This window comes from Falco cherrug, chromosome 3 (genome assembly GCF_023634085.1).
Source record: "Falco cherrug isolate bFalChe1 chromosome 3, bFalChe1.pri, whole genome shotgun sequence".
In the NCBI taxonomy this organism is placed as follows: domain Eukaryota; kingdom Metazoa; phylum Chordata; class Aves; order Falconiformes; family Falconidae; genus Falco; species Falco cherrug.
Genome location: NC_073699.1, coordinates 109126566 through 109142370, shown reverse-complemented (window position 1 = coordinate 109142370; position 15805 = coordinate 109126566). Strand labels below are relative to the sequence as shown.

Genomic DNA, 15805 nt, shown 5'->3' with positions numbered 1-15805 from the left:
AGACATCTCTCTTCTATTTAGTATGTTAAGAATGGCAAAAAAAGACAAAGTAATGCCCCATCATTAACCAAGATTAAAACCCATCCAACCCTATACAACACAAGTAACTGACTGGCACTATCACAAAGAAAACAGTGCCAGTCTTTTTCCCCTGTCTCCATGTCCCTGTCTTCAAAGTTCTTGCATTCCTGCATGTGGCTAGAATACCTCAAGCAAACCTTGGTACCAGCAACTTCAAAAAGGAGCTTGCTGTCATGAGATTACAACCCACCACACCGGGAAACCCATCTTGCATAAAGCAGGTGTGTTTTACTCAAGCAAACGGAGCTGAATATTAGTGCTGATGGAACTGCTTCGAGGGTTTGAATCTCTTTACAATCCCTTTGAGTTCACCAAACTATTTCAGGCATGTTAACCTCACACACTCCTTTTTTCCCCTCCCAGCAAGGCAAATTAATTTAAAGAGCCAAGAGGTGGTATTTTCAAAAAAGATCAAAACGTTGCTAATTCTTTATCTATGGAAACAGCTCACAGCTCCTGGTTTTCTGAGGCTTCACCATTTCAAAAGGAAAAATAAAGAGGTCGCTCAGAGCAGGGTTCCCAAAACTGGGCTTGTTCAACATTCACCACTCTTCTTGAAAGTACTGGCAAAGATCGTACATCTTACGTTTTAGTCCCAATGTTCTCCCTCTTTCTATTTCCTCTCTGATTTCATTCTCCTCTTCTTCTCTATGTCTCATTAGTAGGATTCAGCTAAAACTTTCTAGCACGCACCACTTTAGGAGAATGGGAAGAAAGGCAAGGCATGTTGCCCACATCACAGTGAGCCTGCCTGCTCTTTGAGAAGGGCAGCAAAAAGAAGAGAGGCAAAAAAACCTGGGGGAACTTTTCTGCATAAACACAAGTCAAGCAACAAGATACCTTCAACGACTATGAGAGAGATGTGAGTGCCCTTCTTCCACTGATAAGAGTATGAATTCAGCACTCCAGTCTGCAGACAACCCCCCGCTTACAGACTCTCCTCCCTGCTAGTTTTGGAGACAGCTGAGCTAGTCCATAAGAGAAAGGGAAAAAAAGCTTAAAATTTTATCTGTCTTTTTGGCTGCTATAATCACACCTTGAAGTCATTCACAGCATCCAGGCAATTGATTTTCATTGTTTACACACATACTACACCTACTGCCATATCGTATTTTTGACTTTATCCCAGTGTGCATCACTTAAGGAGTATGCAATACCTCCTGTCACCAACCTTTTTAGAATGGCATCCTCTAATGGTTACTGTGGATAAAGAGAATTCATTAAATCCATACGCATCATTTCATTTATTCGGTTTCCCATTGCTACATCCCTGAAAGGGGCAATGCCTCCGGCTAAACATTGCCTGCTGTATGAAACAATTTTAAGTTAGCAATGTTCACAGAGCAAAGAAAGAAAATGGAGAGAAAAACTATACTGCCAGTCAACCTGCCTGCAGCAGGAGACCGCGAAGGGAATTCACCCAGTGGCAAAGATCTTCCTTCCACTTTCCAGACAACAGGTATTTTATCTGGATAGCAAGTTAGGGAAATGAGGGATAGGAACAGTAGAGGTTCAGCAGACAGTTCACTGAATTTCTTTGTCTCAAGCAGTCTTGGCAATAATCTGGTGCTATGTCATGGCACTTCACATCCTAAGAAGCAAGCTACTTAAAAGTACCTTCCAGTGCGTGTTAGTATGCTTCCTCTGTCAATATTTTTCCTGATCACAGCCAGCACATAAGAGATGACTGCCAGGGGTGACTGGCTATGCCAATTCCTCCCTCCTGCTCTCGAGCCCATCAATACGCTGTTGCTCAGAAAAACAAAGAACTATTATACCCAACTTTTAGTCTCATTTTCTAAAATTGGACTGGGCAAAAATACCTTTTGCCAGCACTGAGCATAGCTAGAAAACAGGATTGCTCTCTGACTCCTTAGAAGAGATGTTTTAATCTACCATCAAGTATGGGACATAATACTTTCATTGCTATCTTTAGAGCGATATAGCAGCAATGAGTTCAAAAAGATGGGCTGGAAAAAAAAAAGAAGAAAAGCCTAAGTACACTGCAGAAAGCAGGCAGTGATGAGGTGATGAAGGTGTGAACAATTAGCTGATACTAGTATCAGCATCTTGTTCCTTCTTCACTTTCGCCGTCCCTATTTACTTTGACAACCTGGGGGTGAGACTACTTTGGAATATTCGTTCCATTTCAATACATGACCGCAAATTTGGATTCCTCTGTAAGCAGTGAACATTTTGAATTTTTCTTTTAAATTAAATTTAAAATTAAATATAGTTTAAATTAAAACAGCAAAACTAGAGTTTACTGGCAAATCTCTAAACTTTTCTAAATCTCTAAATAGATGATAATACGTAAGAAATTAAGTTCCTTCCCACAGTATTTTTTTTTTTTTTTCATTCTACTCAACATTAGATTGGAAGAATGGAAATCAGTTCTTTAGAAAAGCCACAGTTCGGGTTTAGGTCAAAAGGACAGACAATATGTCAGAGAAGTAACTACTTGAGCTGAAACAGCCTCCCACATTAGTTGCACAAAACTGATGATCAGAAGGCACTGCAGAAACATTTTTGTGTGCTTACACATTGACTTCTATACAGATAAATTTAGAAAAATGTTACTTATTACACCGGAGAAACCATACACAGAGAGCTCGCTCAACTCTGGGGTTTCATCCCTTCTTGGGGGAAGCTGCACAATGACTTAAGTTGCCTTAACAAACCTATATGTAAGTAGAAAGCAAGACAGCTTCTTCTGCAAGACTCCCACATCGTGTGAAAGCGTATTTGTAAACATCAGGTTTTACGGTCTCTGCAATTTCTTAACAAGGAGTCAAGCCTGCATCTATTTTTCTGTGGCTATGGTACACTTCATCATCTCTTCCTGTTATTTCTTTTAAATCCAGAGTTTTAATACATCCTTGCTGAATCATTCATAAACACTGCATCTCTCGTACTCCAGGAGTACCTGGATACTAAATAGCAGCTCAAACCTGTTCTAATGAGGAGTAATATTTTGATCCGTGAAGTATCCCTAGAAATGAGTAAAAGTTGTTATTATTACAATTTGATGGACAAAACAAGAGGGCATATTTGAGCTTTTGGGACAAGCACAGAGATGAAAAACAAATCTGGAATCATAACTACCCGTTTCCTGCACTAGCCACTGGCCAAAACCCTTCTAACTTCTAACAAAACACTTCTAACGGAAGGGCTAGTAAATCCCACAGAAAAGACTTTTACCAAGAAGAATAATAATTTATCCAATCTACATTCCCCAAAATAAGGAAAAAAAAAGGTAGCAATTTGTTAAAGAAACAAAAGGGAAAAAAAAAGCTAACAACTTGTTAAAGAAACCTTATCTATATAGTTTAAAAAGAACTAATGCTAATTTCTTAAATGCGAAACAAAAATTCTGCAAAAAAACCTGCATTTTTTTGCAGTGAATTATTTTAGTTATATTGAACTAAGAATACTAATCACAAGCTGCTGACAATAATCCTACAGCTACAGATGACATATCTGCTGGACCTTTATTTTCTTAACAGAAGACAGAAATCAGACTCTTACTGTAAAGTTCACCATGAGCTCCCTACAATCTGTACCCAAAATACCACCTACCTGCAAATAACACTAAAGTTCAATTCTAGTATACTTTGAAAACAAAGGAAATAAGTTATCGCACTACTGCTTGAAGGGTTCTGTACTGTCAGGTAATATCTCTGAAAAAAATGAATTCACTGAAAGAAAAAAAAATATTCTTTCTCTCTAACTAAATGCAACAGAGCTTCCTTGGACTGGAAATGAACCAACTGTGTTGCACTGCTCCAAGCTAAAATAAAACAAACCAATGTCAAACACACACTCTTAGAAAAGCATCCTCAACCTTACAGCCTCTTTGCTTCCAAGACAGCAGCATCCTTTACATCCGATTTCTTCTCTCAGTGGCCTCCTCCACATACAATCTCCTTTACAAGGCAGGTTCTGATACCAGTGTTCATCAGCTGTTATTAAACAAACTTACCCCCTCCAACCTCTCTTTCCCCAGGCCGCTGGCTCCAGCAGTTCTGGAGCATTGCTCCATCTTCTATTTGCCTGTATTTGCCTCTGAAGTAAACTTCTCCCTGCCAGCACAATCTCTCATCTGCTGGAGAACATCATCACCCTAACACAACAGCATACCTTGGAGCATTCCATTTAGTTGTTCTTCCTGACTAGCTGGCCTGGCAGCTATTCTGTGTGCCAAAAGCTTCTGCCCTAGCCTAGAAAGGAAAAAAAAAAACCCTGCGCAGCAGCTTCGAAGAGTCTCTTTCTTCTCAGGTCAGACGCAGGAAGCTTTACTTTATTAAATATCGAAAGGTTTAGCCTGGGCTAGTATAATGTGCTTCAGTGGCCACCCTGACTGTGCTAATCCTGCCCTACCGCATATCTTGCTGCCATGGAAATTATTAATTTATTTACAAGCAACAAAACCAGCTGCAGGGTTGTTGTTCTTGTGGGATTGATTTTTTTAGGGAGGGAAGGAGGGTTAGAAGCCCTAAAGGCTTTAGGAAGGCTCAGAGTGCATTCAGGTTAACTACTGATCTTGCCAACCCTTTATGCACATGAACATCCAGGTGAAGTACAAAGCATCCAAAAGGCTAATTTTCTGTGTCTTCAGGTGTTGGCAACTTCACCGTAACTGCAAAATAGGTTCTTTAAACTAATTCAGGACCAAATCTTAAATGTTCTTTTAGTTACCCTTTCAAGCCTTTGGAAACACCCAGCCTGTAAACAGAATTTGAAGGAACTGCTGTTCTTCAACAGGTGTTTAAGCTATGACTAACTGCAAGCCCAAATAGATCCACTGAGTTCAATCAGCTAATAACCTGCTTGTAAACACAGCAAATGTTTAAGTATCTCCAGGACGAGCTGTTCTTTGCTGTTCCCATTCTACCTAGAATCTAAGAATATCACGTTGCACCTTATTTGTTTTAGCTACAGGTCTCTATGAACCACCAGATATCTGTAACCTTGTTCTCTAACAATTAACAGAAATCCATAATGGGTTTTCATAGCTCATTTGGATGGACAACAGCTCTAGAGACTCCGTTCAAATGCTGTCACTGCAGCCAGCAAAGGGAAGAATACCAGTTTTGACTGATTTTACATCTTTAAAAACAAGTGTTTTGAATCTGAGAAATTTATTGGCTTACAGAACAACGGAAATATCTTTAGAGGTTAACAAGGATGTCTTGAAATGGAGAGTTTTTCTGTAAAAAGCAAGGAATAATTCACATTCTCTCTGTCTGCACAAAAGGAAAAAATAATTAAGTCATAAATATATGGCATCACAGCCTGCCTTTGCAAAAGCATTAACTTTGATGAATTCCTGTACTGCTCATAGGTCTTAGACTATGCAATTACATAGGAATTCCTTTGCAATTCAGCATTAATGAAGTGCATACTTATTAGGAATCTATGCTGAAGGTATTTTGTTACAATATTCACACCATTACTTCATAAATAGGTACAGTTGCACATCGCTTTGATCTTAAAATGTGATCATTCTTGCTATTAAAAGGAAAGAACAGGAACAAAATTTTTCTCTTAATTGGAACAGTGGCTATAGGCAGCTTGGACAGTGATCCCAATAACTTAGCTTGCTTCTCAGAGCAGTAATTATATACAACATGATGTTATGGATGAATTATCAGTGCTCAAACCATATGTAGCAGAAACAGAAAAGAAAAGAAAATTTTAAAAGGGAAAGAAAAAGGGGGGAGGGAGGCGGGGAAGAGAAGATATAAATCTTCTCATCTGACCAGTCAGTGTGTTTCAGGAAAGCCTGGAAATAGTCAAGTGGCTGGGAAATTGATGCAAATAGTATTTAACAGCTCACTTGCTATGCCCATGCCCTACCTGCTTGTGTTGTCATCATCATCAGAGTCAATGAAGCTGCTGGATTCCAGCTCGCTGCTCATCATGGTAGAAGAGCTGTCATAACCAGGAGGGTGCTCGCGGTGTCTGTCCAGTTTCGGATGGCCATTGATCCGAGGGACTGTAAAAACAAAACAAACGGAGTATTACCAGGCAAAGAGGAAGAGCAAGGAAGAAGTGGCACAGTGAGCAGCACGACAATCACACTGACAGCTGCAGACAACTCTGCAGGAGCATCCCTGTGCCAAAAGCAAGCTCTTTGCAGAACCTGATGTCATTCAATGGCTGGAAAGCCTACTGCCCTGGCTGGCCTGCCTGCCTACCTACCTTTTTCCATTTCTCTGTGGCTCTGTTCATGGGCAAGCCATAAACAGATCGAGGCAGAAGTAGCAGGCATGAACAAGCACTATAATGGTACCAGAACATCAGTTAGAATGGCCATGAGAAGTTGATGTCAATAGGAAGGTACCTATGAAGATGTTGGAAAAGCAGCAGATAACACAATTTGAGTTTGCTACGGATAGGCTTAGCAGCACAGAAAACATTAAACAACATGACTTGATGAATTCTATTAATATCTCACCAATAAAACCACCTTTCCCTTGAGCAGTGCTACGCGTTCCTGTTCCCAAACCCTCACCAGCCTGTCTGGGCAGTACAGCTATATCAAAGTCACATTGTCCTGACCATTCCACATGCGTAAGATGCTTCAGAACAATTTCTTACTAATCCCTGGCTGTGCCAATGTTGTCAGACACACAAACATTCCTGATCACCCCCTCAGTGAGAACGCCATTTACTTGAAGGCAGCGGTGATTCATCTTTTTCTAGAGATGTTTTATGGATTTTCCTCTGCAAAGCAAACTCCTCTGCCTGCTTCCTTTCAATGACCTCTCATTAGAAGACTCAGAATCTCTAAGTGCTCTATTTTTGCCAAGAATATTCCTTTCCCTGAAACAAGAAAGGCTCTGCTTGATAAGGCACCTGGTGAAGAAATAAACATATCAGGCTTCACAGACAGACTGATATTTTAAAACGCACTCTCCAGACTCACACTTCCCTCCCCTGTCCAAAGGATCTGCTCTTCAATTACAGAATAGAAAACCTTCATAAAGGAGGAATGTCTGCAGCAGGAATTGTATATGATGCTGGGCAACTGTACACATCCAAAGTTAATTGATAGCTCTTGCTAACTACTACAGTACCATGGTTTGAAAAACCAAGAGCCACCCTAAACACCTGGCTATGAAGCCCACCGTGGCTAGCCTTCGCTCCTCTGTTTCAAAATGCTCAGCAGTGAGATAAAAAAACCCAAACCTGATTTGTTTTCTTCCTGCCTGAGGAACATGGGCCTAATTATTTATGTCCATACAGGATTTGAAGAGATTCTGTAAAAGGTAACAGACATCTGTAAGATCTCTTCTGAATCTAAACCATAAATTTATCTCCAAAGTGAAATAACTGAGTAAGGCTGTAACAAATTCTCCTGCTACGTCACTTCCATATCCCGTTTGATCACCCATCTTCCAGACACCTCTACCAGCACACAAAATAGGTGTGAAAACACTTAAGATGGCTCCCTCAAGATGACCAAACCTTCTTCCAAGTCACAAAGCAAAACCAAAGCCCCTTCCCCCCTGCAACAGCACCAAGCTTTGGTTGGAAGAGCACCTGAACAGTACCAACCCTTCATCTCCCTTCCCGGAACTGATACTGGTTTTTCATCCTGCCGTACGCTGAAGGGCAGCCGAGATGGTACCGGTTCTTCAGGCTATGAATCCTCTTCCAAAACCAGCACATGCTAGCAACGGTGAGGCAGGGACCCACTGCTGTCCTCCAGGAGCTGCCTCCAAGCCAAAGGCTGGGTGGTGTTAAAAAAATGAAGCTTACCGGGTTTCGGTTCCAGACTCTGCCTCCAGAGTCCCTGACCCCTAGCATTGCCATCTCCCACCGCCCCGTGTGTAAAACCGACAGAACAGCATTTGCCAGAGCTTTTTAGGCCACGTGTTCTACAGTACAGAAATCCTCTCCTCCCAGAATGTGGCCATCACGACTACCCTAATGTGCTCCCAGTACCGGGTGGTAAAACCAGATCGCACTGAAAAACTATTCATCAGCTTGTCAACAGCATCTCACGACTGCAGAATGACAGCTCTTCAGAGAACAGTGGGGAAAAAAGCATTTAAAGGCTTTTTTATTCATCGGTTTCCTCAAACTCTACAGTCCAATGTAAAGTGGACGTTGACTATTAACGTGCTTCAGCCGGTACCACAGATGATCAGGTGAACATCAAGTACCTTCAGGAATCCCACATCCACACTGGAACAGTCTCCTAGCTCTGCCTTTACACTAAAATCTAAGGAGCAGCCAGCTATGCTTGCATATGCCAGATGTATCCAGATAAACAGAAACAGAGGCTGGCCCAATTTTACTCCTAAAGCTGGCACGAACACCTCTCTCAACCAGACAGCGTAGGAACAGATGCAGCTGTTGATGGCATCGTTACTGAGGAGGTGAAGACTACTCTGCATTGTTTCTTCTCATCAGGAACAGGCAACTTGGACCTTTGAGAGTCAAGGTCAAGTAATCCATGAATTACAGAGTCCCTCAATGTCCAATCCTGGCTACTCGTCCAGGCTTTAATTTTTTTTTTTTCGTAAGTCGCTTTCATCCACAACAAAAATGGGAAAAAAAAGAAGGGAAAAGACATCCAAATTCTAAACCTGAGAAAACAGCGCTTTTCAGCAAATTAATAGGCTTTAGACAGAGTTCTGTCTTTTAAGACTAAAGAGAACATCACAGACTTCAACAATTAAAATCCCTCCTTTTTGTGTGTTACAAGTCTGGTTTTAGGTCTTTATGTAGTGCAGCCTAGAGTCCAAAATATTTCATTTGATCTGGAAACCTGGCTGACAATCACAGCACTGGACAAATTCAACACAATCTCTTCAGCCTCAGTTTAACCACAAAACCAAGCCCAGCCACCTTCCCATTTATTTTTCGTTTCTACGCAGTGAAACATCAGAAACCGTGGAGTGAATTAAAGCCTCTTATTCCAACAGATTGCATAATCTAAATATGCATTCATTGGAAACAGTACTGGAATGGCTAACGACTGACACTGGCACCAACAGCCAGATAACTTTCAAGGAACCAAAGCATCCCATGCTCTCATCACATGAACCCCCTGCATCCCTCCTAAACACACAGCACCTTTAAGCCTGATTTCAGGAGGAATTGCTGGCTTGCGAGGACATCATCACCAACAGATCACTGCGATGGACCACTAGAACACACAAGGTCTGCACGGTTTTCCTGAAGAGGGAACAGCAACCAGAAAAAAGGTGGGGGACATGCGTAGAGCATGGTTTGGGGCAGTGCTGGTGATTCTGAGTTATAACGGACACTCACCTAATGAAAATCCCACACAGTCCCAAGCAACTTCGAGTTGGTTGCTGATTACTCGATAGTCTGGCTTCCACTGGCATCTCTTTTCTGACTTCAATAAGAAGCAACAGCAAATCTTAGAAATTAGCTAGCTAGCACACAATTTACAACAAATTTATTATCTTTGTTCCTTCCCGGTTTAAAATTTTTATTTTTCATAGAGGAGTGTTATAAAAGCTAGGACAGATGGAAGTCAGAACATCAGCCATGGAGAAAACTGACTTACATTTCTCCACTTGAAAAAAACCATTTTTTTTTTTTAACTGTGCTTGTTTTTCCTGCCTTCCTCTGCTACTCCTCACTTGCAACTTACAAAAGTAATCACATCAATGTTGGGTGAAAATGCTGATTTCATCTGGGGAAGCCGACATTAAACAGAGCCCTGCTATTAAAAACAAGCCCCTGTCAGAAGCAGCTATCCCAGCTCTGACTGGGGGGTAGCAGATTACAGAAAACAATGACTTGGATTTTATCCACATTTAGCTGGTATAAATAGGAAGCAAATTTGGGCAGCATGCTTCTCTCATCAAAGATCTTTTATTTACGTTTGGCTTTGATTATTATTAAGTATACAGCCCAGAAAGAAAGTTGCCAGCATGATTTTGTCATCTTTCTCTGCAAAACTAGTCTGTTTATGCAGCTGGGGAGGGTGGGAGGGTGCCTCTGGATATCAATAGGTGGGTTGTCTGAAGTGCCCACCAGAAATCACCAGTCCTGGCTTTCCCACTGCAGGTCATGACTGGTAGACAATGTAGATCCTTCATTCCATTCCAAGTGGGTGGTCTAAAAGCTTTCAATCTTGTGGCCCCTTCCACTCTAAAAGTCCATTTTGCATTCACTTCTCTGCTGAGAATTCTGGATGTCATCAATCAGGGGCCGTTAAAAGTAGATATCTACCAAGTGCAGCCTCCAAACTCTCACCCAGACCTTGCACAGCTGGCAGCAAGGATTGCTACGAAACCAAGATATGTTTCAAAGTGTCACATCTCATCCGCTGTGGGCTATTTATTCAGAAAATATTTGTCCTTAAAAACCTCTATGAGCAGATCGCTATTTTAGTGAATTTGCAATTCTGAGTCCTTTGCCTAATACCTTCAACAGATAAAACTGGCTGTAACTCACCTGATTTGTTTTTCCTGACTCCAGCTACTGGACACCACACTCAGCAGTTGTGTGTATTTTCACTCCTAGTAAGAAACTTCCCAACTCCAAATCGGAATTTGCTTCCCGCTAGCATCCAGAAAGACCATTCTCATGCCGACCTGAAGCAAGCTCCCTTCAAAATTTAACTTTGTATCTATGGCACTAAAGAATAAACTAAGGTGTCCCCCAGCTCTAATTGCTTAGCACTGGGCTCAAATACCAGCTTTCTAACTGCATTCTGTGTTCTTGTAAGTCTTATTTTGCGTGTGTTCTTATAAGAAATGCTCTTCTGCTGCTGCTTGACCTACGATACATGGATTACAGCACAGCAAGCACATACAACATGCCGTGATTATTTTGCAGTCTACACTGATGGGAGCTGAAACCTCTTTGGCTTCCCGGAACATCCTACACTTTACATTTCCCCAAAGTACATGTTCGCTGTTGTTTCAGAGACTATAAACTTGAAGCCAGGACTTGTGCTCCTATCAGATGGACCAGGACTACTAATCCCATGTCTAACACCGAGTCTCAAACAGTTTCCTCATTCATTATTAGATGAATAATTTCTCTCACACAGAAACTTGACCAGTTCACAAGCATTACGAAGAATTAACGGCCCACATCAATGCTCTAGGCTCTATAGTTCTCAGCAAGGAATTTCCACACAGAGGACAATTTAAAGACCAGACAAAATTTGCAACCAGCTGAAGGCTGCCTCGAACACGCTGTGCAAAACCATGCCAGTGGAGTGCCTTTTTTAGCATTCTGCCTTTCAATGAAACAGCAGTACCTCTACAGCACCTCTGTTACACCGCTAGATCACCTGCATCTGGCAGTGAAAACACCAAACTTTCACTCATTTGCTTTTCAACTCAAGCAAAAAAGTTTAGAAACCTTTTTTAGTTTAGAAAACTAAAGAGAAAGTTTAAGACAAGTGATGCTTAGTGCTCACCAAGGATTTTCCAGCACCAAGAGAACAACCAGCAATACAGAGGGAGCCAAGGTGTGGAAATGGCTTCCAGAGGTATTTTCCCCTCCAGCCTGGGCATTTTCTGCGTTTAACCAAAGACTAAAGAAATTGCAGCTCGACACAATGCCACGGCCTGTATATGAGGTATGTCTGAACCACTGCCTGTCCCCGCAGGGATGCTCTACTAACGCCGAGGACTCGCATGGCTGGAACGCTGCAAACTGTGCTGTACGACTCGCTTGAGAGCCTACAGGACCACCAGCAGTCCGGAGGGCTTCTGGCAACGGTCCCTTTTCTGTGCAAAGGCAACAGAGCTCGTGCCCAAGGAATCAAGGGCAGCACCTGTGCTGCAGCTTATAAATCCCAAGGAATACTCAGAGCAACGGGTCCGATGTGGCAGGACCCAAATTCAAGAGACTGGATTGCATCCAGCTGAGGATTGGATCAATGCTACAGGACATTAGCATGGACATAAACTCCCCAAACCCAATAATTACCACCCAAACTTTCACATACCCTTTAGATCTGGTCCTTATCATCTCATTTTTATACTGAGTTTTTTATCTCCGTTTCCCTGCACAAAATAAGGGCACTGACTGCTTAGAAACTTCAGCTGAAATGAACATTAATACCTACAGCGATACATGCGGGGCTGTGCTTCTGGATAACATCTGACTGGTTCCAGTGGCCTCAGCAGGTGGTGACGCCACTTGTGACAATATCTCCTACTGGGAGCGGGTCTCAGAGGGGAACGCTGCTGTGAGCGGAGCTCCTGTTGCCTCTCCTGCTGTGGCTGTCTCCTACCAAAACACTTCAAAAACGTGCGAGTGACCATTTCCCTGCCCAGGCTGTGCCCACTTCGTGCACTGTGACTATCACTCTGTCCAAGTCCAACCAGCGTATCCAGATGTACGTGGAGCTTCCCACAAGTAGTTATTTTTCACGCACAGTGTGAGAGAATAAAAGAGCCAGTTGAGGGCTCCTGCTGGGACACTGGAAAATTCCATGTCTGAAGACTCAAAGATTATGAAAAATACTATGTATTTTTGCATGCTCTTCCTCCATGACAGAATCCCAGGGAGGCCTGTGCCCAAGAGGCAGCACATCTGGTAAGCAGTGTATCTTGAAGGACTGGGGAAATAGAACAAAAATAATTTGCATTGACTTTGCCAGTTGCCACTCTGCCATTTCCACAACACACTCTGTAATCGCATCTGCTGCTACAAGTCACATTTTTCACGGATCAGTTCTGAAAATCCAAATCCTTTTACAGCCACATTTTTAATGGGATCCTGTTATACAACATAGCACACTCTATCCCAATAAACCACACATAAACAGACCCTTGGAATTTGCATAATTACTTTTTAGAGTATAGTCAGGCTACTAGAGATTATACTGATCTGGGGATTCTTTTAAATCATGTCTTATTTTAAAGCACTACAGAAATGTATCTCAGATCTAAAAACTTGGTTTTCCAGTCTCATAACACTCGTCTTTCTTGGAGACAGAGGTGAAGGAATTTTTCACCAATAATAATAAAAAAAAACCCCACGCACAGACGTGTGTTTCTCATCATTAAATTCCATATACTTCTGCTAGCGTCTTTACCAAGAGTAAAATGTTTCTCAGCTTCAACCCAAGGTAAATGCTGATGATGGAACGACTCTGCTTGTTCTGGAGAAAGTCTAAGGCAGACAGATTGTTCTGTCAGGACACAAACCACTTAAAGCAGCAACACTAAAAGTTCACAAGGTCTAAACATGGGTGTCATCATCAGCAATGGTGAGACAGACAAGTTTCACAGAATCAGTTGAAGTTTGCCACATGGCAAATGGCAGCCACGCTATAAAAATTGATGTCGGGTCTCGTACGTGTACTAGCTGAGATTCACCGAGACTGGTATTTTAAGGTCTTCACGCAGAATCAGGAATGGAGCACACCTTGGTATCAAGCAGAAGTTTCTGTTTGTTCTGGTGAAACCTGTGCTTGACTTACAACTGATAGAACTTTCTTTCCTGTACCTAAATACCCCCCAACCCACCTGCCCGGGCGTTACCGGTGCGTACTCACACCCCGCAGCACAGCAGCAGTGTTTGCTGAATTACTGACTTCTTACCAAGGAACAAAAACGTCAGAAACTGTGAAAATTTGCAGCTTCCATGCCATTTCACAAGGACTCAAGGCTCAGCCATTCAAATGTTACAGAAACAGTTTCGTGTCCTTTGACGGGGTCTTCAGGACAAACACCAACGAAATCAATACAGCTTTAATTTAGTAAGACAGCACATTTAAAAAGATGATCCTTCCAAGTGATATTACAATTGCATCATAAATATTTTTCAAATCCTCATTTCCCTGAAAGTTTTTTGTTAGCCTTTCTTCCCAGTTGTTCCTCAGAAGTGTAAGGAATTAGGACAAAAGCAAGATGATGATATTTTGTGTAAATTAGTGTTTGCTTTTAGTGTCATTAACAGCAGCAAAGTTTAACATTAAAATTCTCATATGGTGTTAGTACAGATGCGGTGTTACCGCAGATGCTAAATTAGTACCACAAACGCTAGATTTAAAACAGATTTACCATATTTGCTCAAGATTTTCACCTGAGCTCTTCAAAAACTAAATGTCCTCTAACATCATCCAGGTTTTGTCATCTGACTGGGAGACTGTCCCACTATTTATGGATTACTTGGGTATGAAGGAATCCATTTTTTTTAATAAGTCTCCATGAAGTTGTAATGCTTCATAGGGAACAGCATTTTGAAAGGGTACCTTTGCTCCTTGAAAAGTTCACTGTCTCTAAAGCTGAAGGAATCGTCTCTCCCCTTGGTTTTTCCCCCAGACTATGGTCATCTTCAGTCATGCCGAACACCCTGGGATGCTTCCCCCATCCGAGAGCTGTCTCCTGCCGCTGGGCAGCATCATCCTGCTTTTCTGCCAGTCCAGAGCGCAGCCGGCTCCCCTGCAGCCCCACCGATCCCAGCACAGCGCCGGGAGCTGCAGCAGCAGGGAAAGCCGTGGGGATCGTGCCCGGGATCGTGCCTGGGGGCTCCCCCGCCACCTCAGCTGCATGTGGGCACCGACCTTAGAGTCCTTCCACCGAGACTGGGAACTGCTGACAGAAGTAAAACCCTCCCCTGCGGATGATGCCTTTGGGGGTGGGCAAACTACAGCTACTCCTTGAATGACCTGGGACAAATTCTTCCAGCGGGAGCAAGGCTGTCCTTTAAAAATAAACAAAACAAAAAGGACAGTCCTACTGACACGGGAGCTGGAGTGGCAGGGTATCATGTTCCCAGTATACAAAGAAAACACAAAGCACGTGTTTTTAGGGTTGTCTTGTAGGTTCAGGAAACCCACCAGAAAGAATAAGCAAAAACTTTGTCCCATCCCATCCCTGTCTTCTAATGGGGAAGGAAAGCAAATTGCTCACGTGTAAAGCAGATTGCGGCAGCAGGCGTCACACACCACTCAGGGGACTAGACACAGATTTACAGGGTGTTTTCAATGGTCCTTGGATTCGTCACAGGCGTTAGGTACAAAGAATAGAATCACAGACTCATTTCGGTGGGAAAAGACCTTTAAGCCCATCAAGTCCAACCATTACCCCAGCACTGCCAAGCCCACCTCCAAACCATGTCCCTGAGCACCGCATCCATGTGGTTTTTAGACACCTCCAGGGATGGTGACTCCACCGCCCACCTCCCTGGGCAGCCTGCGCCGGGGCTTGAAAGAAACGGACGAGTTGAGATGGATGAGTGATGGAAGTGCTGTGTGTGTTTTGTCTGCCTGCCGTGACTCAATCTGACGGGGATTTTGCTGCCTGCAGCAGGACTGCACCTGGAATGCAGCACTCAGATCTAAATACCACATCAGCAGGAATCTGCTGGCACCTTTAAGCCCATTCCAAACAGACAAAGCAATGGCCAAAACACTGTGAACACAGGTTTACAGGAGGAAATGGAAATGACCTTAAATCAGTGCCTTTTGAAACATGGTGGCGATTTCTAAGTTTGTTTCTGCGTGTCACATCCAAGCCACAAACTTGGTCCCACTACAGAGGTGCAAAGGAAAGATCCCAACAAAGGAAAAACCTGTATTTAACTGCAGTTTCCCTCCCCTTTCCTCTTTAATTCTTAACATCTCTGCAGTGACTTAGTTATATCAAACATAAACATCATATTATTATTGTTGTTATTGTTATTATAATAACTAAATACCCTTATTATACATACATACGTATATTTTTTAAGGCTTCTGATTAGCAATGTGTTAGCCTACCTG

At 42.5% G+C, this 15805-nt stretch overlaps 1 protein-coding gene across 3 annotated transcripts in view; it reads right to left on the bottom strand.

The window, feature by feature from the left end:
* The window catches only part of DVL1 (dishevelled segment polarity protein 1), a 104701-nt gene that overhangs the window by 22155 nt on the left and 66741 nt on the right, over positions 1-15805 (bottom strand). For all 3 annotated transcript variants that reach the window (XM_055706036.1, XM_055706037.1, XM_055706038.1), the window contains exon 5: positions 5941-6079. In XM_055706036.1, the coding sequence (XP_055562011.1) occupies positions 5941-6079 (139 nt within the window). The remainder of the gene's footprint in view (positions 1-5940; positions 6080-15805) is intronic.